The sequence below is a fragment of the Agelaius tricolor genome, unplaced genomic scaffold, assembly GCF_023055355.1.
Source record: "Agelaius tricolor isolate 1412-34295 unplaced genomic scaffold, bAgeTri1.0.p SCAF_19, whole genome shotgun sequence".
Taxonomy (NCBI): domain Eukaryota; kingdom Metazoa; phylum Chordata; class Aves; order Passeriformes; family Icteridae; genus Agelaius; species Agelaius tricolor.
The window spans coordinates 2,263,655-2,287,040 of NW_027269279.1; the positions used below are offsets into that span (position 1 = coordinate 2,263,655).

Genomic DNA, 23,386 nt, shown 5'->3' on the forward strand with positions numbered 1-23,386 from the left:
GGAGGAAAAGCCACAGGCAAGCTCACCAAACATGACTGTGAAGGGACAACATTAAATTCATAGTTTGAAACCATGTTTCTGCCACTACAAGCTGTGTTTTCCACTTTAAATATTCACAGGCCAGCGTTTTCCCCAGATTTCACATTTGTTTCTTGCTTCATGCATTCCAAGACTCGGTGGTTCCCTTTTTTGATTGTTTTCTTCAGCAAAGTCGGCACTGGGGAAGGAGAAGCCATTTAACATGGAGCCGTGGAGCAGATGTTGAGCACTCCACTTGCAGGCTCCCAAAGCCAGGACATCTGTTAGAAATATGTGAGCAGAGAGGCCATCAAGCCTCTTAGAGGCTGCAGTGATCCTCTGCCTTTCCTACATCCTCTCCCAAATTACACTGAGGTGTAAGGGAATAGTCCCGTCCCTCGCCACCCCCATCATTCCCAGTCCATGTTTTTCTGCTTCCAGGCTGGTGCTTCCACACAGTCAATTCAGGATCACTGACCCAAGCAGGTTCTTTTTTTGTTTCAGGGTTTTCAGGACAAAAAGGAAGGGGGGGTGGTGAGCCTTTTGTTGGCCTCTTCACAGAGCAGCAGAGATTTCTCTTACCATCAGTGTCCCTGGCAGGATCCCGCTACAGGCTGGTGTGGCAGAGCAGTTTAATGCAGAACAACCAGAAACAACACATGGTGAAGCACTGAACCATAATGCAATTAGCAGCCTTCCCCAGAAGCATTTTTCAGTACCCCAGGGCACTCAGAATTTGCTGACTGTTTGATTTGTGCTGCCCCAAATTCCTGACACTGCTTAAGCAAACCACAGGACCAGGAACTAAGTGATCCTGTCTTCTGATCCTTTTTTTATAAGGCTACTGCCTTTGTTTTTTTGGAGAAAAAAAGATCAATTTCTTTCCCACCTCTGTCTTCCTGATCAGAGGAACACCAGTTTAAATCTCAGCTCCCAAGGGGAGACGGATTTGTTAATTTGACAATACTCTATTCAAACACTAAGAGTTCAACAAACACTTGCTGCAAGAAGAGCACATGGATTTTGTTTCATTTGCAATGATTCAATTAGCAGCCATCTAAGGAATTCTGAAAATTTGTGAACACACTGGCTCACAGAGGTTTGTTGTTCTTGATCCAGATGTGACCCTGGCAAGCAGAGATGTGCAAAAAAAACTCCCCTACGCCACACCTGGTCCGGCCAAGGTGAAGGGCACTGCTCATCCTGCATGGGCTGACTGACAGCCTGCATCCATCACCTGAGAGAAGATAAATGCTGCTGTCAGCCCAGCTCCTGAGCTCCATCCATCACTGCTCAACCAGGTTGGCTTTTGTTTGTTTGTTTGGAGTTGTTTCTGTTAAAAAAAAAAAAAAAAAAGGATATTAAAGCTCTCCTCTCAAACCAGCTGGCAGTGAGAACTATCAGACATGGTGCACCAGAGAAACACTGATTTCATCCTGACAGAGCCCTGTGGATAGGTTTGGTCTCTCCCAACTAATAAAGGCATCCCAAAAACATCCTGTACCCTACACAGCCCCTGTGAGCCTGCAGGCAGGTTCTGCAGCACACAGACACCTCCACTGGGCACAGACCAAAAGCCATCACCTCCCTGCTCCCCTGCCTTCAGCTTTATTGCCTGGGGGACAACTGTGTCCAATTTCCAGAAGATTCTGCCTTGGATACAACCCAGCTAGGGAGGCAGAACTCAAACCAACTATAAATGCATTTTGGAATTGATGGAAGGAAGGTGTAATTTTATCATATCTTGGGAGTGATCTGGAAATAGCATTCCCCATGTCTGGCAAGCAAAGTGCTTTAATAAAGGTCCTGGAGCAGGGAACTACATCTTCTCTGTGTGAGGGGCTGTGGCAGCAGACAGCACTCATTGCTTTATCAAACATTACTGCTTGCTGTCTGTGGGAAACAGGCACAGACTCATTTGTCACAGCCCTGTTCCCCCTGAGTCACAAAGCTCTGACTGAAGGCTCCCTGCAGGGTTTTTTTCCTGTTTCTGACTGCGCTCCCAGCTCCGGATCAGTCTGTGATGTTTAACAGATCTGCCACATCAGCCCCAGCACAGACACAGACAGTTGGGGTTATCTCCAACAAGGGGACAAGAAGTTGTGGGAATACCTGGAGTGTGACAGGTCCTGCACAGACAGATGGCTCGAGCTGGATATCAGGGTGAGGGTTTGGACAAGCACTGCACCACCATGGTGGTGGTTCCTCTTGTTTGGTTCTCAGCCTCTGCTTTGCTGTGTGTGGGCAGCTCTGTCCTGCAAAGTCTGTGTAAGATCCTGTTCACACCAATCACCTGGTGTTTACAGGTGTGGTTTGCCCTTTGATTGGCCTTTAGGCAAAATTTATTGGACTGCACAATGAAATCATGTTATTTTAGGGAATTTGAACAGCTACACAGTCCATGACAAACACTAATTAGTGCTCTGTTCCTTTGTCCTACCCATACTGGGTTCCAGCATGGTTTGCAATTTGCCTCACTAAGCTGCAGCTCCTGTCCAAAGAGCACACAGGCACCGTGCCCTGTGCAGGCATTTAGGGAGCACAGCAAGGGTTTGACTTGGTCACTGCAGAGCAACTTTGTAGCTTAAAGCAGAATTCAGTGTATGAGAGCAGGTCCTATGCTTTGTAGGCACAACTGTGAGGTGCAAAGAAAGGTTTGGTACCAGCCTTGGCCCATCCACTAAAAAGGAGCTGGAAGAGGTGTAGGGAAGCAGCAAAGTGTATTCTGTATCCTCCCCAGTTTGGTTCTGACCAGGACCAGTGAGAGCAGATTAATGCTTATATTGGGAGTGGGACCCTCACCCTGCTGCTACACCAAAAAAAAGGCTGAGCCTTACTCAGGACTCAGCCTACCCCACCTACTGACACTATTACCAACATCTTCACAGAGAAGCTTGCTACCAGAACCTCTCCTCTAATTCACTGCATTATTTCCTGCCTGATTTCAGCAAGCTCTGGAAGAGGTTCTGCTCTCATACCCCTGTGCACTGCCTTTGACCTTATCAAACAAGTCAATCCCCCAAGTTCAAGATTGGGACACTTAAAAATTTTACTCACCAGGAAAGTCTCACCAGAGGAGAGGCGTGGGAACTGGGAGGCTTCCCAGAGGCTTTTATTGTCTCATTAAGCTCTTCTTAATGAGAATTTCCTCACCTGCTGCAGTGTCCCTCCCATTCATTTGCATTCACTATCCTGCTGATAGTACTCAAGGCTGTCTTAGCTCCCACTCCTTCCTCTTTCCTCGTAACTATTCTGAGCCCATTTTTTATCTCCCTGATCTCATCCAGGTCCCAGGGAGAAAATACTTTCTCCTCTTTTGTTACTGCTTGCTACATTCTCCTTGGCTGGTTTCCTCCCTGCCATCTCTGCAGCTTCTCCTGGCTCCAGAGCGACCTGCAACAGTCTCTCCTCCAAAGCAAGGCAGCAACAGCTGCTCGTGGTGAGGTCCCTGACTTAAATGCTCACTAAAAACCCGCTTGTTCTCTCAGCTAAGGCTCCCCATGCCTGGACCACACACACCTCAGTGCCTGCCCCCCGAGCACGACAGCGGCTCTGCCCATCCCAGCCCGCTGTGTGCAGGGGCGGGGCTGTCGGATCGGCCCCTCTGCAGGACCAATGAGGCAGTGGGTTCAGCGCCTTTCTCAATGACTGCAAATACTGGAGGGGCTCAGGCCGTTCCACTCCTCCCATGGCATCTGAAAGAGCCTTGACAGCAAAGCTGCGTCAGAGGGGGCACAGCTGCCAAAGCAGCCATTCAGCCTCCTCTGATTGCCTGATGGAAAGTATTTCCCCCTTTTTTTCATTCAAGCTTTTCTAGATAAGCATATGGCAAATGGAAATATCAGAGAGAATGAACTGCCTCCTAGTTGGGAATGAGGGACTGACAATTATCCTTGTGATAATGAGATAGTCTGAACATGAGGGAACTCGATACAATAGGAGATTTATCTTGGAAGCAGTGCCTTGGCAGCCTGGCCTGTCTTGCTGTCAGCATGGTTTCCCATTGCACAAAGGGCAGGGATCAGACCCAGGATGACAAATCAGTCTCTGTCCAAGCTTATCCTGCTCTGTTACCTACAGCTTTTCCATGGTAATTCCTTACATCACCCAGACACTCCTTCACTTAAATCATGTTGTCCCATGGGACTCTGTACCCACCTTGGATCTCCAAATGACCCAGAAAACTTTCTGCTTTCTTTCCTACCACAAACCAGGTCAACACTTCAAACCCTGACCTTTGAGGCTGCCAGGGTTGAGGAGAAAGGCAAGCCAGGAGTCCAAGCCTTGGTCCAACACTCACGGAGACTCTTGTCACAAGGAATTATGTGGACTCTGCAAACAGATAAAGAAAACCAGAAAGAGCAAACCTGGGTCTGCAGAACCTTGACATGGCAATCGATGCTGTAGTTTACCATCAGGAGCAAGTAAATAGCCCCAGAGTTACGTGCTGCATGGCAAACATTGCAGTTTTATCTGCATGACAGGCAGCAATTTGTGACAAAGGTTAAATCTCTCTGTTCACTCAAGTTTGACGTATGATGGTCATGTTACATTCCCCGTTCTCAGCGGGTTTGTGCATGAATGTGCCTGTGTGCCTTCAGGATCATGACCTTCATTCAATACTGCATGGCCCAGCAGACCCATAATTAATCCCCAAGATGTTCAAGTGACAGCTCTCATTCATAACATCATCCATGCAGAATAGTGAGGTATGTGTAAATTCCTACAATCCGGCTGGGAGCCAGAGATTTTCCAGCCACGGGAGCAGGGAGGCTCCAAGGCAGGTTTCTGACAGGATGAACAGGACAATTGGTAGGTTGGACTAATCTACAGATAAATTGGGTAGGGCAGGAGAGGGAGGTGTGATACAGTCACTGCTCGCTGAGGATGGACAGGGAATCACAACACCTCAGTGCTGTCATTCCCTCTTACGTGACCAACACTTTCTACTCACAAAAGTCTAAGGGGTCCAGAGGCTTATGAAGCCTGTAAGAAAGTCCCCACCTTCTTCACCCTGGACAGTTTACAAACATGAAGCTTGGCCAGACCCCGCCCAGCCACTTGTTCTTCTTTCTTCTCTCAATCACTGGTTTTCAAATGTACCCAAAGGTCTGAAACCCAAATAAACCATAACCATTGTCTGGCAGTCAGATCCGTGTGCCTCAGGCAAATCCTCACGCCCAGGTCATGTCCTGTGTGCCTCACTCATAGAGCTGCTGCTAATACCAGTGGTTTGTTTCCAAATTCTAGATATTTAATCTTTTTATCTGCTTGTTCTGTTACCAAAGATGAACCTGCTCGGTCAGGTTGGATCAAGTGTTTATCCCACAGGCAACACAACAGGATGGGTATGTTTTACACAAGTTTATTGGGGGTCAATATTCATTCACCAACAGCACAAAATGTCACATCTCTGCTGTTTAAGGGCTGGGAGCATGTCAAACACAGAGACAAGCATTGCTCAGAAATACATCAAATCTGAGTAACAGCAGCACGACCACTGATTGGTCCCGTCTTAGGAGAGAAAAGAGTGTCTTAGTCACTATTCCATTCCCTACAAAAATACATACAGCCATTGCATTTAACCCTCTTTCTATAAAGGTTCCATACACAACAGTCAAAAGGCACAAGGAGTAAAATGCTGCTACTTTGACACACCTTGCTGCAGCTCCAGAGAGCTCTTCCATCCCCATTGTGTGTTAAATCACAGCAAATTTGAGACATCTCCAAAACACAAAATCAAAGCTCGCTAGCATGTGCAGCTCCACGCAGTCCCCAGTCCCATGATCTGAGCCCTGAAATGAGGGAAAATGCAGAGAAAAGAACGGCCCCTTCCACAGCAGCACCTGCTCAGACCCTCGGGATCTCCACTTCTGAGGCAGACCTGGACTTGCGCCGGCCGGTCAGGCTGCCCAGGACCGACTCCTCGCTGAGGGCCCCTTCAAAGGTGGACAGGATGGACTGGCGAAACTTCTCCTTGAAATCCGGCCCCACAAAGACATACAGGATGGGGTTGATGCAGCTGTTGAAGAAAGCCAGGCTGGAAACCAAGGGGATCCCTATGTAAAGGGCCAGTTTCATCTCATGGCTGGAAGAGTTGTTGGATATTTCCAGCAAGGAGAAGACGTGATATGGGAAATAACAGAGGAAAAACGAGACTGTGACAGCAATGATGATTCTGTAGGGCTTTGCAGAGTTGGCCAGCTGCCTTCTTTTCAGCTTGACAGCCACGACGCCATAGCAGATGAGAATCACCATGAAGGGGATGAGGAACCCACATAAGAACCGCGTGACGATCATCGCTTTGTGCCGCATCCTCCACAGCCTGCGCGTCGCCTCCGACGTGTAATCATCGGACAGCGCGAAATTATTGTAACAGCTGGTGACGTTCCTGGAGCTGACCAGGGTGTCCCGAAAGACGAGGTATGGGGAGCTGAGCAGGACAGCCAGGACCCACGTCCCCAGCGCGATCCTGGCTGCCAGCTCCGGGCTCCTGCGGTTGTGAGACCAGACGGGGAAAGCCACAGAAACGCAGCGGTCGATGCTGATCACCGTCAGGAGGAAGACGCTGGCAAACATGTTGAGGAAGGCCATGGTGCTGTTCAGCTTGCACAGCAGCTTCCCAAATGGCCAGTGGAAGCCCAGGGCGGTGTAGGCGATGCTGAGGGGCAGGAAAAAGGTAAAGATGAAGTCAGCTATGGCCAGGTTGAGGAACCAGATGGAATTCACCGTCTTCTTCATCTTGAAGCCTGCAATCCAAATGACGAGGCCGTTGCCTGACACCCCCAGCAAACAGGCGATGCTGTACACCACCATGGAGAGGATGTGCATGGCCTTCTGCAGGCCAGAGTAGTAGTCATGGTCAGTGGCGTTGTCAGGCTGCTCCGTGGGGCAGCTGGCAGAGAAGGGGGAAGGGGAAGAAGAGGTGCTGTCCATCACTCACAAGCCAAGAACCGGAATCACAACAGAGCTGTTATCTGCTGCTCAAGAGAAGTGAAAATCTTTGTGAGCAACTGTACACAAAATGTGTGTGAAAAGCTATATTAGATGAATTAATTTATAATTAATATAAAGTCCTTCTCTATAGCATGTGCAGCTGCACCTCACAGAAACCACCTCGACCAGAGAAACCAACCCCAAGTTTGCTGTTGATGTCAGTGTTGTCAGAACAACACCTTCATCACCAGCCCACAGCAGCAATCCAGCATGGACCAGCAGCAAAACCATGGAAACCCAGATCCCCCACTGTGACAAATCCTCTTTGGGTGACCAGTAACAAATTATGACAGCAAAAACTATCTAGACTGGTAACAATGATGTTAACAGACTGTTTTTTCACCAGTCCCTTCCAGGTAGGTGCAGAACAACACCTGAACTGTATCCGAGTGTAACCACAGGCCCTTCACCCACCCACCACCCTCTGGTGAGCCCACCCTCCTCCTCCTCTCTCTCTCCTTTTCATCCTGGCACTTGCCTTGGCATTCCTGGCAGGACTCACCGTGCTGTTCCTTGGCTGTTCTGCCCACAGCTGGTGGTCTCACCCTCCTGCCTGACTCCCCTTGTGCTGCTCCTCTCCAGTGTGACTCACACTGCCTGCCTCGCCCCATTTTCCCATGGCTTGGGATCACGAGGAATTTAGTAGGATCACTTATTCCCTAATCTTCTTCCTCAATTTGGGGTGTGTGGATTTAACCCCCGAAGCCCCAGGGGGTGCAGGTTCCCTGGGGCCGGTTGGCCAAGCCCGGCCACTAACTGGGGTTTGATGAATGAAGAAAACACGGCCACTGCCCTGCCTGCACCATTCACCCCCTGGCTGCTCTCCCTCCTGAGCACCCCGAAATCCCTCTGGGCACAGGGGGTGGTGTCCCTCTGCCGCGAGGGGGGACAGGGCCAGCTCTGCTCCCCACAACAGCAGCAACGTGCTCAGCCTGTGCCAGGGCCTGGAGACACGGCCTTGCCTGGGGGGTTCTGGGTGTGCCTGGAAATGTCCCTGCCCGCTGCACGGTGTTGGGGTGTCCCATCCTTCGGCTCACGAGGGAGTGGCGGGACACAGGGAACACCGCAGGGAAGCACCTGGGGGTGCACGGCAGGCAGGGCTGGAGCTGTGGGTGACGGCACAGGGGTGACGGCACAGGGGTGACGGCGCAGGGGTGACAGCAGAGGGGTGACAGCAGAGGGGTGACAGCAGAGGGGTGACGGCACAGGGGTGACGGCACAGGGGTGACGGCACAGGGGTGACAGCACAGGGGTGACAGCGGCGGGCCCCCCGCCCCTCCCCGGCCCAAGGTCACCCGCACCCCGGGCGCCACGTGCGGGCCGCGCCGCCAGCCCCGCCCCTGCGCGAGCCAATGGGAGGCGGGGAGGGGGCAGAGCGCGGCGCTGATTGGCTCAGGGGCTTCCCGAGCGTATTCCCCGCCGCCGGAGCCGGGGCGGAGCGCGGCGCTGATTGGTCGCGGCGCGGAGGGGGCGGGGCCCGGCCGGGCTATGGTAGTGCGCGGGCTTTCGCGCGGTAGCGGAATCGGGATCGGGTAAGGACCGGGACCGGGGCCGAGGCACGATCGGGGTGTGCGGCGTGGGGAGAGCAGGGCCGGGACACGGCATCCCGCTGAGGGGGACAGCGGCCAGGCAGCGCTGGTCCCCGCCACGCGGGGCAGGGCAGAGGGGCGCGTCACCGGGCTCTCGGGATGTGGGAGGTGATGGAGTCGGGATATAGCGGATGCAGAACTAGGTGGAGACAGAGCTTCGGGGATGGGGTTCCCCAGGTGAGGTGCCAGGTGTGGGGGAGGTCTCATCCTGCCTGGGAATGGCAGCTCTGTCCCCCTGTGCAGTGAGTGCTGCAGCACCCTGGGCTGGGGGACATGCAGGAGCTGCATCCTGCTCAGAGCCAGAGCACTGCCCCTCGCAGCCCTCTGCACAGCCCAGCCTCTCCGGCCGTGAGCATTCCCACCCTGCCAGTGAGGCCTGGGCTTGGGCCAGAGCATGGCTGAGCATCCCTGCCCAGCAAGGGTGGTGTGAATGGACTTTGGCAGCTTGGCACAAGGAAACCGTGTGGGATTGCTTAATAACCTGCTCACGGACCTTCACCCGTCCTTGGGGGTTAATGAGTAAAAAGATGGATTGTTTTCTGCCAAGGCAGCAGCTGGGCTGTTCCTCCTTCCCCAAGAGCAGCACCAACTGGGCCAGAGGGCTCCTGCCCGGCCTGGGCATCACCCCTGCCATGGAGCCCAGCAGAGGCAGAGCTGCTGCCTCTCAGAGCCTCTCAGCTCCACAGGATGCTTCAGTCAGGGTTTGGGGCAGGACTCTGACCTGCTGGGGTTTTGCCCAAGGGAAAGTAGCCAAGAGGTTTAAGCGTGCTGGGCATTGCAGCATGTGTTAAAATTGAGATCTGTGGGTACGAGCACTTTGCTGCCCTTGAAATTAAACATCAGGCACTGCCAAGCTGGGCAGGGGGAGCTCAGGGAGGGGTGGTGATGGGAGAGTATCAGACATTATCAAAGCACAGTAATTAACAAACTGATCTTAAAGCAGCAGGGGAAGCCTGAGGGTTGTGTGTGTTTTCCTCACCCAACAGCCCGTGGCTGTTCCCAGGGAGTACGTGGGATGGCAGCAGGCAGCACACAGGGAGATGTGGAGGCACCCAGCCCCGCTGCCATCCCACAGACTCCCTGCTCTCCTGGCAGGTGACTCAGAGCCAGCAGCAGCACCATGGCGAGCTCAGCACAAGGCCTCCCCAGCGCCGAGCTCTGGGCCTCCCATAACAAGATGGTGATGGAGCCGCTGGACACCAACGACCCCGAGGTGAGAGCCCCTTCCTGGCTCGTGCCCAGCTGCTTCATTCATCCCCCAGCCAGCCACGGGGATGCTGTTCTCATCAAGCCAAGGACGTGGCAGGGTCCAAGGCTGAGCTGCTGGAACCCACCCATTCTCTGTGCCCTCTCTGTGACTGGTCGGGATCAGCTGCACCAAGAAGGGATCACATCTCTGTTCTCCAGCACCTTTCCAAGCCCCTCTCCAAGCCCTGTTCCTGTGGTGGAACATCCATATCTCTGTGCAGAGATGGCTGAAGCCATTTCTCTCCTCTCCCAAAGGTGCACAGCATCATCAAGAAGGAGAAGCAGCGGCAGAGGTTGGGGCTGGAGTTAATTGCATCGGAGAACTTTGCAAGCCGAGCAGTCCTGGAGGCCCTGGGATCCTGCATGAACAACAAATACTCTGAGGGTTACCCAGGACAGAGGTATGGGGCTGGGCTAAGGCCCACCAACCCAAACCCTAGCAGGGTGGGAGAGGAACCCCCCATCCTGCCAGGCCTCACCTGAGGGAAGGAAGCAGTGTCCTTGTGCTGGCAGCCAGGCTCTTCCACGACAGGCTCTGACCTTCTCAGCCTCTGTCCATGGCCACACATGGGACAGTCTCAGCAGGGTCACATCTGCTGTGGCTGCACAAAAGGGGCATCACCCCAGCGTGTCCCCAGCCTGGTCACAGGGCCTGTTCTGAGTACTGAGTTTGCTTTTAGCCCTGCCCTGTCCTGCATGCAGGTACTACGGCGGGACGGAGTTTGTGGACGAGCTGGAGAGGCTGTGCCAGAAGCGAGCCCTGCAGGCTTACCGGCTCGACCCCCAGAAGTGGGGAGTCAATGTCCAGCCCTACTCAGGTATTGGGGTGCTCAGGAGAGCCAGGACAGTTTGCCCAGGCCCCTGTGTGCCCCAGCATTCATACCCAGCCCGGTGTGCTCTCTCTGCAGGGTCACCTGCAAACTTTGCGGTGTACACGGCCCTGGTGGAGCCCCACGGCAGGATCATGGGGCTGGACCTGCCCGACGGTGGCCACCTCACCCACGGCTTCATGACAGACAAGAAGAAGATCTCTGCCACCTCTCTCTTCTTTGAGTCCATGCCCTACAAGGTAGGGAGCTACTCCAGCCAGAGCCAGGATGCACTAATCATTAGTGTTGGTGCCTCTTAAAGTTAAAAGTGCCAGTACTCCCTCCTGCAGGACAGCACTGCAGCTGATCTTCACCACAGCGAGGTGGCTGAATCCTCCTCTTCCTCTCCCAGGTCAACCCCAAGACTGGTTACATCGACTATGACAAGCTGGAGGAGAACGCCCGGCTCTTCCACCCCAAGCTGATCATAGCAGGTAAGGATCACACCTGTACCAACCTCCCCTGGTGGCAGGGCTGGGCTGGGGGTGGCTCCCTGAAACCCATGGATGCTGCAGTGCCAGGAGGAAACCTCCAACACAACCACCCCAGAAGGAGCTCGTGAACTGTGCTCGTGTACAGCCTGCTGGGCTGTCTGCACTGCAGGCCTGGTCCTGGGGCTGTCCCAGGGTGCTGCACATCTGCTCCTGTCCCTGCAGGTGTCAGCTGCTACTCGCGGAACCTGGACTACGCCCGCATGCGGAAGATCGCCGATGACAACGGGGCCTTCCTGATGGCCGACATGGCGCACATCAGCGGGCTGGTGGCCGCCGGCGTGGTGCCCTCGCCCTTCGAGCACTGCGACATCGTCTCCACCACCACCCACAAGACCCTGCGGGGCTGCAGGGCCGGCATGATCTTCTACCGCAAAGGTGCCCGGGGTGCCGGGAGAAACGCTGCAAGCTAACGCTCCTTCCTGCTCTAACTGGGAAGGAGAGAGGGCAGAAAGATCCTGGGAGTGTCTAGGGAGCTGTCCTGGACTAATCCTGGCTCAGATTTGAAGAGGAATAACCACTGTGCCTGCAGTGAGCAGCCAGGGGGTGAAAGCAGCTCGTGGGGAAGGGTGGCTGTGCTGCCTTGTCACCATGTCCTCCCCGTCTCACAGGCACCCGCAGCATGGACCCCAAGACAGGCAAGGAGACCCTCTACAACCTGGAGAGCCTCATCAACCAGGCAGTGTTCCCGGGGCTGCAGGGAGGCCCACACAATCACGCCATTGCAGGTATGCAGCCAGGCTGGCTGCCAGCTCCAGCATGGCAGAGGGAGCTGGCAAAGGGGTCCTGGCAGGGCTCTGACCCCCAGCAGCAGCATGGGAGGCCCAGCTGCCCTACAGGGCTCACAGCCTGGGGAAGCTGTGGAATAAGGCAGCTGGTGATCCAGCATTGCCTAAGGAGTGACCAAGCCTGTCCTATCCTGTGTTTTGGCTCATGGCAATGCCACCAGCCTGGTTAGGGGAAAGCAAGGATCAGTCCATTCATTCATTCAGCTCCAGTATGGCTTCTGCTGCCATTGCTGGTGGGAGCCCCCCAGACCTGACCCTGGCCTGCCTCTATCCACAGGGATTGCTGTGGCACTGCATCAGGCCATGACACCCGAGTTCAAGGCTTACCAGCAGCAGGTGGTGGCCAACTGCAAGGCACTCGCATCAGCACTGATGGAGATGGGCTACGACATCGTCACAGGTGAGGACACGTCTCAGCAGTGAGATGGGGCTGACCTGGGCAGCTCTTCAAGGACACCATGGCAGGGCTCTCTTGGCACAATTCCTTACCCCCTGTTAGATCTCAAGTCTTCTTTTGCTGAAGTTTCCTGTGGGAGCAGGAATTGGGTTGGATTTCCCCAGTCCCACCAAAGCCCTCTCTTTGCAGGGGGCTCTGACAATCACCTGATCCTGGTGGACCTGCGCAGCAAAGGCACAGACGGCGGCCGGGCCGAGCGGGTGCTGGAGCTCTGCTCCATCGCCTGCAACAAGAACACGTGCCCTGGTGAGGGATCCCACAAGCTCTGCCAGCCCCTGCTCTGCTCCAGGAGCCGGGCTGGAATCCCACAGGTGGTGGTTTCGGTGCCAGGTTGGGTCACGGGTGCCTCGTTGTGCTGCAGGTGATGTCAGTGCCCTGCGGCCCAGCGGCCTCCGCTTCGGGACCCCGGCCCTGACCTCGCGCGGCTTCCGGCAGGACGATTTCCGCAAGGTGGCCCAGTACATCCACAAAGGTGAGCTGGCGTGGGGAGCCTCAGCTCCAGCACCAGCCTGGAACAGGGCATCCCCCCCGGGTGAGGAGGCACCAGCTGGCAAGGGAGCACACCCACCAAAGAGGAATATCCATCCTACCTCCACATCTGGATGTGGGAGAGGGCATCTGGCCACAGCTGGGACCAGCCAAACTCTCCCCACTGCAGGCAGTGGGCTGAAAGCCCGTCCCTCTCGCAGTTCTCTCCCCGTTGTCCTCAGGAGCTCCAAGTTGTTTCCCTGGGCAGCAAGTCCCTGAGATGGGAAGGAGGGACGGAGCAGGGCTGTGTCCCAGGGGGCAGCAGGGCTGGGAGAGCCCTGGGCTGCAGCAGCTGTGAGGGCTGACCAAGACATCTCCATCCTGGCAGGGATTGAGCTGGCTCTGCGTGTGCAGAAGGACATGAGCCCCAAGGCCACACTGAAGGAATTCAAGGACAAATTGGAGGACCCGAAATACCGTGGGGAGCTGAAGGCACTGAAGGAAGAGGTGGAAGCCTTTGCAGCCACATTCCCACTGCCGGGGCTGCCTGTCCTGTAAGGGGACACAGCCATGCCCGCTCCTGGAGCCACAGGAGTACCCAGGGTCATGGCACACCCCCAATCCCCAGCCTGACACCAACACCCCAGTGCCTTCCCCCAGCCCTTCCCTGTGGAGCTGCAGCAGCAGCTCCTCCTTTGGCTCTTACTCCCCTTTCCCCTCCCATGTGGGGCACAGGGACCCCATGAGTACAACCCCTGTGGGGACACCAGCCCTTCACCACTGTGTCACCGAGCACCAGGTCACCCTCACTCACCTCATGGCCAGGTGCCATCCAGCTCCTGCTGGCTGTGGAGCAGCAGATGAATGTCCACATTCCCTGGACACCCTGCCCATGGCAGTGTGAGGGACAGGGGCTCCAGCTGCACAAGGAACCTCACAGCCAGTAAAAGCCCCCCTGGTTTCAGCCTCGAGGATTCCCCTTCATCCTATGTGCCGTGCCACCTCCCCAGGCTATGACAAGGCCAAGCCTTGTCCTGAACATCCCTCCTGGGATCACTATCCCATCCTAACCAGATCCTCCAGTATTTTCTCAGACCCCTTGGCACAAAGCTTAGGTTGAACCATTTTTTAATAAGCACGGTAAAATTAAGAATTGAACCACAACGTATGACAAGAATTATAAGCTTTAAAAAATACGACCAATTTTTTTTTTTTTTTTTTTTTTTTTTTTTTTTTTGTATTTCAAAAATATCTGAACCCAAATAAATATTTTTTTTTTAAAAGTACATTTCTCAGACTAGTCATTTGGTGTTAACATCTGTTAAACTCTTGTGCAGTGACACTTACAGCACGACACTAAGACATGCTTCTTGGGTTTCCCCTGGTCACACTCGCCCTAACTACTGATGCAAGCATTCGGCACGCACAGGCACACACACGAACTCAACATGCAGGAATAGGATACAGTGCTTTTAAAATAAGATGAGAATTCATCACAGCCTCCTGGCAGCCTCCAGAGGCAGCTCCAAGCCCAGCCCCATCCCCGTGGCAGCAGCTGTGCTGCCGGCAGGACCGGGTCCCCTGCTTCTGCCTTCCAGTTAGATCTGTCCCAGGGAGCAGGGGGTGGGGGTCTGTGACCCCTCCAACATCGGGGTGCAGTTTGGTGCTCTGACATTGTGCTCTGGGCCAGGGGTTCTCCTGCAGCCTGGGCAGCTCCTTGAATTCCCTCAGACCCTGTCACAGGAGCCTTCTCACTGTGCTGCTACAAGGTCCTGCCCAGCTCCTGCAGTGTGGGCTGGCCCCCACCACCAGACCAGGGGGCTCAGGACCCTCACACTTAATAAACCCCAAAGAACTGGCCTGGGGGCACAGAGCCATCAGCTCCCACCCCTGGAGTGCCTCTCCCACCCTCCCACCACGGTGAATATTGCTAGAGTATAGGCAGCTCTGTGGAGCTGCTCAGAAGTGATTGCTATCAGATGAAAGGAAATCTGAGCACTGTTCTCTGAGAAATGAAACCTTTGTAGGGTTAAGATCACCTACAGCTATGGCTGAGCCTCCTGGGGTGGGAGCTGGGAGCAGGGGGGGTTAGTGGGGAGCAGAGCAGGGGCTGGCAGCTGGGAAGAGCAGGAGTGGGGAACGGGAGCCCTCCCTCCTGGCTGGGAGAGGCTTCTGCTCTGATGAATTCTTGGTCAGGTGAACACCTCCCCTCCCTGGACGCCGGGGGGAGCCTGCAGGGCCGTGCGGGAGCGGGGACATGCTGGGCTGGCAGCACTCACAGAAGCAGGGGACACGGCCATGCAGGGCACCGGTGGCTCTGGCAGCTGAAAGGCTGGTGAGGGTGGCACTGCCACTGCCAGGAACCCCCTGCTCCTCGGGGAAGGATGGCTCAGGCAAGAGGACGACACACACGTCATGGCAGGAGCTGTCAGTGCAAAGGTTGTGGTTTGTGGTTAGTCTGTGAATATCAGAAACTGGTGAGGTACCACACCAGAGATGGGGGAAAGTCCTAAAGTGCCAATACAGGATCAGTACTGTACAGCAGCAGCAGAACAGAGACATTGCAGAGGAAAGAGGAACTCAGCTCCCAGACACCAGCTGCCCTCAGAATCCCCCCAGTTTCTACCACCACAAGCAGAGGCCTCCAAATGCCCAGAGGTGCCAGAGCCCGGTGTCAACTCCCCCTTTTCCAGTCCAGGTTCAGAGGTTACACTGCTGAGAGGAGCACAAGCACTCCAGGGCGTTTCTCCACAGCTCCCAGTTGCAGATAATCCCAGAGCTCCTGCTGGGAATCAGTGATGTTCCAGCCCCCGGGGCATCCTCCCCAGTCAGAGCTGCTTGGTGGCAGAGAGGTGAAGCAGGTCAGACAGATGGCAGTGCAAGTATTGCTCAACACAGCCTTGAATATCAGATACTACAGGTTGGACAGAGGGAGCAAGAAGTGAGTTATTTATCAATTTATGAGCACAGCTGAACAGCACAGGTCGAAACCACTGTGACTAAGATGAGCCACCACGAATCATCTCTCCCACTCTGTGCTGGAGGAAGACATGTGAGTGAGTCAGCAGGAAAAAAGTCTGTCCTTCCCTCCCCTCCTCAAACCCAAACAGCACTGGGTGGTTTCCCAGCAGGAAACAAGCTCCTGTTCTGAGCACTGCTCCAGAGCAGGCTGCCGGGAGCTTTCATCTGCCTGCTGTCACCTGCATTACTCATCTCCCTCTCCCCCCAGGGAATCTCACCTCAGCTTTAGTGTGGAAGTTTGGGTGTGCATGAATCAATCAGAGGGCACCTTGAGTCGCATCAGGAAGCAGAAAACTGGATGGACACAGAGGCCTTTCACCAGCAGACTCAGCTCACATGAGACAGGAGGGCACAGGCAGGACAGGAAAAGGCTTTGAACACGCTATAAAGGTGAGAAGCTCACCTTCAGCAAAGGCCACACCACCCTGCTTCCAACCACGACCTCAAAACACCAACACAAACAACCCCTGACCCTGGAAATCCCTCTGGAGAGAACCACGAGGCCAACTTGGCTGAGCCACCACAAACAGCAGTAACCTTAAAAACAACTTCTCTGCCCTGTTGGTTTGTACCCCAGAGAGCCCTTTCCAGGGGACAGGAGGAGGTGGCACAACCCTGAGGCACTGATGCTGGTGCAAAATGACAGCCTCCCCAAGGAGCCTCCCTGCCTCCAGACATGGTTTTGGAGGAGTGCAGGTCTCACAGCAAGTGGGGTCTAAGCCACGCTGGGGAAGCCCAGGCTGTACACAGAAACCTCCCAGGCTCAGAAGGAAGATCACATTCACCTCCAAAGCTGCTTCACATTATCACCATAAACAGAAGTTTAAAAAAAACCCCAACGAACCAAAGAACAGATCAGTTCTTGTATGATGTCAGCTGCTCTCACCCCATAATCAGCATTAAAAAGAATTAAAACAAAGATTAGCTTTCCTAGAAAAACTTTGCTTACTTAGAAATACCTTGGGAGCTGCTGCTGCCCATGGCACTGGGCAGAGCAGCCCAGGCCCAGGATCACCCACGAGACTCCAGAGGGAAGTGCTGTGCCTGGGCACAAAGCTTTGGGCACTGACAGGAACAATCTGGGAGTGTCACCACCTTGGTGGTACCTCCTTTATGGCACAGAAGCTTTGAAAGGAAAAGTTCTCAGTACCCAGGCTCAGGGAGCAGCAGTTCTGCCCCATCCAGAGCCACCCAGGAGCCCTGGGAGAGGTAGTCAGGACATGACAACAGCTCAGCCAGGAGCAGCAGGCAGCAATGCCAGCTCTGTTTCACCACAAAGCACAAATGCCAACTCCCCAACAAAACAAAATAAAATAAAATAAAATAAACTATTATGGATAAAACATAGAATCCAGTACATTCATCCCCCATCTCTCCTGAGCACTTGTACCTCACCAGCCTGTGGTAACAGCCTGCTGTCTCACAGCGTGGCTCCAGCTGAATCACATCATTTCCCCACCACAAAAAGCACCTAAAAACAGGGCCCTCACCTTCCTTCAGTTCCCTTCTGCCTTTAAAAAGCCACGCCCGACCTCACAATCTCTGAGGATCCCCAGTCTCCCTAAGGATGCCCAGGCTCCCTGCAGCCTGAGGATGATCCCCTGGCTCCCTGCAGCCTGAGGAGGATGCCCTGGCTCCCTGCACACCCAGCAAATGGGACGTGACAAATGAACAAGGCACAGTGCTCTACATTCACAGCGGCCGGCGCCTCGGGGCTTGCCAGCCTTAGGGACTGCTTCCACCTTCCTGATTTTAACCAAGCTGGGAGACACTGGGAAACCCTTTCTGGGGAGAAAGCAGGTATGCCTCCACTGTGCTCCCACTCACCCAGGGATGACCTATCCTGGGAAGTGCCCAGAAACTCACTGCAGGAAGGGACACCACCCACTGTGGCTGTGCACAGGCCTGTGAGCTGCTGCCCTGCCAGGGGGCTCTGAGCTACACTTTCGTGACAGTCACATTGGTGGATACAAAACTTCACATGGCCTTTACACCTCTGGTCACAGCCCTGGCTCCATGGAAGGGCCTGACAGTGCTCAGGGCTCTGGCAGAAGCATGCACTGTGCTCTGTGGGGGGCTGCACACTGGTCAGTATTGATCCCCAAGATAGCCCACCTCCCCTCATGCCATAACCCCCCAGGATGTTGCTGTGATCCACTTTAACAGTGCCCCTTCTAACATTTACAGAGTGCCTGATGGTTTATGTGATGGAATACTTATGCTTTTGGCTACAGGGAACACCCAGAAATCCAGAAATCCACTCCCACAGCGCCGGATTTCTGCGGAGCAGAGACACCAATACCTGGGCCCCTTCCCCACGTGTGAGAGCTGCTGCAGACAGCGGCAATGCCAAGCACAGATGAGCTCTGTCAGACCCCGAGCACGTGGGCACACGGCCTGTGCAAGGCTAGATTTTGTACAAAAAGCTGGGAACATAGTCAAATCTGAGCAGGGGGTTCCCCCCCTGCCCCGGTTCCTGAATGTAGTGCAGCTTCAGCAGCTCAGCCAAGTACTGCACGATTTTGATATCTTCATTGGCAAGGCCCAGCTGAAGCTTTAGGAAGTTCATCCTGCGATTCACAACGGATTCCTCCGGTTCCCTTTCGCTGATGGGAAGGTGCAAATGATGGCAGAAGGTGAAGAGGAAGGCTTTGGAGCACAGCTGGGTGAGGATGCTCTGCACGTGCATGTAGTAGGTGCTGCCTCGCTTGATCTGGGTGCGGTGGTCGGCCAGCCTGGCCACCACGCTGCCCTTGTACAGGGGGCAGCGCAGGGTCTTGCTGTCGGCGTCCAGGATGCTCAGGTAGCGGCTGTAGCGGCTCAGGGCGTGCAGCACGTTCACCCCGCCAGGGGACACTGCCCTGCAACAGTGACACACGCGTCAGGGCTGCAGGGCAGCCACAAGGAAGCAGCAGGGTGCGTCCGTGTCCTGTACCAAGACCTCTGGGGGTGAATAAAGCCTAAGGTGGGGGGAAAATTGGCTCTGCAGCTTGCCAGATCCTAAAGAAACCTGCCCTGATCTGTACTGTGCAGGCTGCAGCATAAACCACCACACCTGGGGTCAGCTCCCTCCCACAGTGACACGCAGAGGGACCCATAGGACATCTCTGGTGAACAGCAGCTGGGAGCCTCCAATGGGACTCAGAAACCCAAAGCAGTCCCCCCTTTCCAAGAGCTCCCCCCAAATCACTTTGGGATGGAGCTGCTCTGAGGTGGTCGGAGCCCCGAGTGGAGCAGAACCTTCTGAATTTCCTAAAAGACAGAACCATCCTTAACCCACAACATTTCCTGGCTGAGCCTATTTGTCACTCAGGTGCAAACCCACAGCTCACAGGGATACAATTACCCACCAAGCTTAACCTAATGTTATTGAAATGCAAATTAGCAGCCTACGCACACCCTTCAGCTCCTCCATGCTTTGCGCTGACAGCTGCCGGGCTGAGATACAGCTCCCAGCCTCAAACTGGGAGCCCCAACTGGTGTAGGGGCTGCCCCAGTGCCCAGGCAGCACCTGGCCATAGGAGACACAGGATCCTTACTGGAATAAAGAGTTCAGCCTCTGAATTCCTTCCCAGAGCCCTCCTACAAATGGTTTGTGGAGAGCACCCACATTAAACTGAGCACTTAATTAACATTCCACGGAGGAGAGCTGAAATGACTGACACATGTTACAGGCAGCTCTTAAATAAAGATTTCTGTTTATAAAAATGGCATCTAACCACAAACATTGAGCAACGAGTAAACACTTGGGGTTTTTAAAAACCTCACTGACAGACAGAGAGCTTGTGAGCAGCTGTTGGCAGAGCTGTCATCCTGCCTCACAAGCATAGAAATGAGAGCAAACTCACAGTTTTGGATAATTTCCCCCAGCAATACAATACTCTTCAGCTCAGCAAGCAGGTCTCTGTGTTTTAATTTTCCTGCTGTTTACAAACACTCCTGCAGGAGCTGTTCCAGCCTGGCTCTGAGCACTGTCTGCCACTCTGACTCATGTTTTCCACACTGGTGACAGCAATGGCCATTCCCTGCCATACCTGTGCCCAAAGCACAGAACACATCCTGGAACACACAAAAAAATCCTTTTCATCAACAAGGGCAGGGCCCTCGAGTTGAGCAAACATTCTTTGCCAATATGAGCTAATATGTGAAGCCACAGCTCAGGACTGGGTGTTGGGAAGGGGCACTTGTTTTTGGGATAGTTCTCACCCTAAGCAGAGGTTTCCTACAATCCCAACACTGTTCCTGCACAGCTCCAGGGACCTTTCTTCCTCACCAGCACAGACTGAGGTGCTGCACTCCAATTCTCACCTACAGATCTCATCACTTCTTCAATAGGCTCCAGAAGGTGAAGAAGGCTCCTCCCTTCCAGCACAGCACCATCTACCCTAAAATTCCAGCTAGAAATGTGAGAAGAGTTCCAGTAGGAGATGGCAAAGCAGAGCACACAAGGGACTCCAGGAACACTTCTATCAGATCATCCAGGAACCCAGCAGGACTCAGGTGTTTGCTCTCTGCTTTGCCAGGCAAAAACCTCCTGGCCAAGTAACTCACCTGAGGCAGGCAGCAAGTGCCCAGCAGATGTTTTAAACACTGACTCCCAAGCAAGGCTGGATACAGGGATAGATCTAGTCCTTTTCCAAAATAAATCCCACCAGCAGAAATTCATGGCAGCTAGGTTGGTATAATTAAGATACCTCCCCTTCATACCCACTGCCCTCTGAGATGAAGCTCTTACCACACACCTCAACCCTACTAAAGCAAACAGATCCTTGCATTTACCTCTGCAGTCCAATCAACTTCCACTTCTGGAAATCCACCAGGTGCAGAGCGGAGGTGACCCAGTGCTTCACGGGCTTGGTGTAGCCACCAGAGCTGGGCACGAAGATGGAGAGCGCCGTCACCAGCCTCTTGACCATGGCCTCGTCCTCTCCCAGCACCACCAGGGTCCTGCCGCTGAGCAGGGAGTAGATGGCGGGGTGGGCAAAGGGGTACTGGCGGATGAAGCGCAGCGCGTTCTGCCCGGCCCTCTTCCTGTGCCTGTCCCCGGGCTGCGCGCACGCCGGCTGCGCGGGGGACGGGGTCCTGTCGGAGCACGTGGAGGCGGCGCTGCTGATGTGGCTGGTGGAGTCCGAGCACTCGTCCAGGCTGCTCTTACTCACCTCCCTGCTGCCCGTCAGGTGGCGCGAGTCGAGCTCGTAGGGCAGGAGCCCCCCCGAGAGGCCCTGGTGGGAGGGGAAGCCCCCGCGCAGCCCCTGCTCGGCCGGGCCCCGGTAGGGCTGCGGCGGGATCCGCACCACCCCGTCCTCCTCGCACGCCTTCTGCCCCAGCTGCTCGGCCAGGGGCTCCAGGAAGTTGGGACTCTCCTTCCCGATACAACAGGCGGCATCCACCTGCACTAAGCTTTCCTGCTTTGAGATGTCGTCCTGCCCGTCATGCACGCCCGGGCTGGCTCTGGGCGTGAAGCGAAGGCCTCCCTGGTCGTCATCCACGTAGGGCTCCTCGTTAATGGCACTTGGGTAGCTGGCTTTGAAGTCCTCTGGGATGAGGGCCTCGGAGGGACACGTGCTGAGCACCTCGATGCTGTCCTCGCTGACCGTGCGCCGGCTGCCCACCTTGCTGCGGCCGGCCTGGGGGCTGGCCATGGCGGGCAGGCTGGCCTGGCTCTCAGACTTGGTCAGCCCAGAGCCCGACTTCTCTGTGCCCAGCACCTCAATGCTCTCCCCGCTGCTGATGCTGCCTTTGATATCTGCATCCAGATAGTCCAGGTTCTCCTGCTGCTCAGACATCACGGACTCAGACATCTTGGGTTCTTCCGAGTCCTCCATTTCCTGCTCCATCTTGATGGGCACACACTCCACACTGGATTTGTAGGAGCCCAGGCTGATGACCACTTTGGGAGCAAGGGACTCTTCCAAACACTTTTCATCCATGGCATCTTGGCCGAGCCCCTGGCAGCCTCTGTACTGTTTTTCAGGAGGTTTTTCATCCAGGAAAGACACATCCTCAAAGAGGAAGTTGGTGACGCTCTGTTGCTTGAGGAGAGCCCGGCTGATCTGCTCTGTCAGGAGGTAACACACATCCCCTCGAAAAGTCCTCTCGATATGGTGCAACTGGTCAAGGGTCTGGGTGAAAAAATAAACATCACAGAGTTCCTCCAGTGTCTTCAGCTTCTTGTCAAAGCACTTGGCAGACTTGGCTTTGATGAGTTTGGGGGTGTAGGATGGCACGTGGGTGTAAAGGTGAGTTTCACCAGGCTCAGAGGCAGTCGGGTCCTGATCATGGCTGCCCACATCAGCCTGGTCCAGGGCACACTCTGGCTCGTAGGGATGGAATTCAGAGTCCTTCAGCTTCCTGTAGGGATATGACCGGATCTGCCTCAGCAGGTCTTGGTGCTCTATGATTGACTTTTCCACACTGGCCAGCTCGTTGGCCTTCTCAATGGCCTGGGTTGTGTAGTACCCTTTGTCATTGGCTTTCTTCTGCTGCTCAGTCTCATTGTGCAGGACGGTCCTGGTGTAGTCAAGATCTTTCAGTTTCTTTTCCAGCTCGTTGGCAAAAGCTTTCCGGTTCCCCGTCTTCAGGCATTCGGAGGCTTTGGAGAACTCGGTGGAAAGTTCCTGAAACTGCTGCATGATTTTGTGCTCGTCAGCAGAAATATAGGCCATGCAGAAGGGCCTCACAAAGCCCCTGGCTTCCAGGTCATACAGGGTCAAGTGGTGCACGTAGGCAAAGGCCCCTTCCTTGGAGTCCCCCAGCACCACCTTGGAATCCTCCACAAAGTTCAGCTTCGGGTAGGCAGAGCCGGGAGGGTGCCCCACGAAGGATGCCTGGTAATCCACAGACATGATCCGCAGGGAAAAATAATTGAGATCAAAGGTGCCCGACACTTTGGCGTCATCAGGGATGGTCAGGAGGGGCTGGGGCCCCACTTGCTCCGAGAACTCGGAGATGAGGATGAAGTCCCGGGTGAACTTGGAGCCGGCGACCTTGGCCCAGGGGTTGGCGCCCTGGCCGGAGAAGGGGAACAGCGGCACCGAGTACTCCTCGGGCAGGGGCGGCTCGCGGTACAGATCATCCTCCAGCTCCTCCTCCCTGGTGAAGGCCACCACGTCAGGGGCGCTGATCATATTTCCCGCAGGACGGGACCGACATGGAGCAGCGACGCGCCCCCGGTCCCCCCGCCACCGCCGGGCCCCGCGGGAGGCACCGGCGCAGCCCCGGCCCGGCCCTGCCGCTGCCGCAACCCCTTGTCCCCCTCACGCCGCCGCCATGGCCGGAGCCGCCGCCTCCTCACGGACCCGCAGCCATCTTGGAGTCACATGACGCGCGGCCTCTGACCTCGCCGGCAGGAAGCGACGCCACCGTCTCCTCTTCTTCCTCCTCCTCAGCTGGAGTTGTTTATATTTACCGTCGTCGCCCTTTGTCGTTACCGACCGTGGGA

At 55.0% G+C, this 23,386-nt stretch overlaps 3 protein-coding genes across 3 annotated transcripts; 1 reads left to right on the forward strand and 2 right to left on the reverse strand.

The window, feature by feature from the left end:
- Positions 1 to 5,397: 5,397 nt before the first annotated feature.
- Positions 5,398 to 7,143, reverse strand: LOC139598352 (chemerin-like receptor 1). Its single transcript, XM_071444672.1, has one exon. It carries the CDS (start codon positions 6,952 to 6,954, stop codon positions 5,869 to 5,871), a length of 1,086 nt encoding a protein of 361 aa, XP_071300773.1. The 5' UTR covers positions 6,955 to 7,143; the 3' UTR covers positions 5,398 to 5,868.
- A 1,303-nt stretch (positions 7,144 to 8,446) lies between these two features.
- SHMT1 (serine hydroxymethyltransferase 1) lies at positions 8,447 to 14,158 on the forward strand. The gene is made up of 12 exons (XM_071443821.1): positions 8,447 to 8,546; positions 9,699 to 9,816; positions 10,107 to 10,252; positions 10,554 to 10,669; positions 10,760 to 10,920; positions 11,073 to 11,154; positions 11,377 to 11,589; positions 11,823 to 11,939; positions 12,277 to 12,399; positions 12,586 to 12,702; positions 12,818 to 12,928; positions 13,313 to 14,158. Exons 2-12 carry the CDS (start codon positions 9,724 to 9,726, stop codon positions 13,480 to 13,482), a joined length of 1,449 nt encoding a protein of 482 aa, XP_071299922.1. The 5' UTR covers positions 8,447 to 8,546; positions 9,699 to 9,723; the 3' UTR covers positions 13,483 to 14,158.
- On the reverse strand, positions 14,036 to 23,364 carry SMCR8 (SMCR8-C9orf72 complex subunit). The gene is made up of 2 exons (XM_071443820.1): positions 20,725 to 23,364; positions 14,036 to 18,806 (listed from the first exon to the last, which is right to left on the reverse strand). The coding sequence occupies exons 1-2, from the start codon at positions 23,070 to 23,072 to the stop codon at positions 18,353 to 18,355; spliced, it is 2,802 nt and encodes a 933-aa protein (XP_071299921.1). The 5' UTR covers positions 23,073 to 23,364; the 3' UTR covers positions 14,036 to 18,352.
- Between the last annotated feature and the right edge of the window lie 22 nt (positions 23,365 to 23,386).

Bases quoted from the DNA above. Each gene is read 5' to 3' on its own strand.
- SHMT1 (XM_071443821.1), top strand. From the start codon at position 9,724: ATGGCGAGCTCAGCACAAGGCCTCCCCAGCGCCGAGCTCTGGGCCTCC. The intron at 9,817-10,106 runs GTGAGAGCCCCT...CCTCTCCCAAAG, and splicing joins TGGACACCAACGACCCCGAG to GTGCACAGCATCATCAAGAA. The intron at 10,921-11,072 runs GTAGGGAGCTAC...TTCCTCTCCCAG, and splicing joins TTGAGTCCATGCCCTACAAG to GTCAACCCCAAGACTGGTTA.
- SMCR8 (XM_071443820.1), bottom strand. From the start codon at position 23,072: ATGATCAGCGCCCCTGACGTGGTGGCCTTCACCAGGGAGGAGGAGCTG. The intron at 18,807-20,724 runs GTAAATGCAAGG...TCACTGTTGCAG, and splicing joins AAGTTGATTGGACTGCAGAG to GGCAGTGTCCCCTGGCGGGG.
- LOC139598352 (XM_071444672.1), bottom strand. From the start codon at position 6,954: ATGGACAGCACCTCTTCTTCCCCTTCCCCCTTCTCTGCCAGCTGCCCC.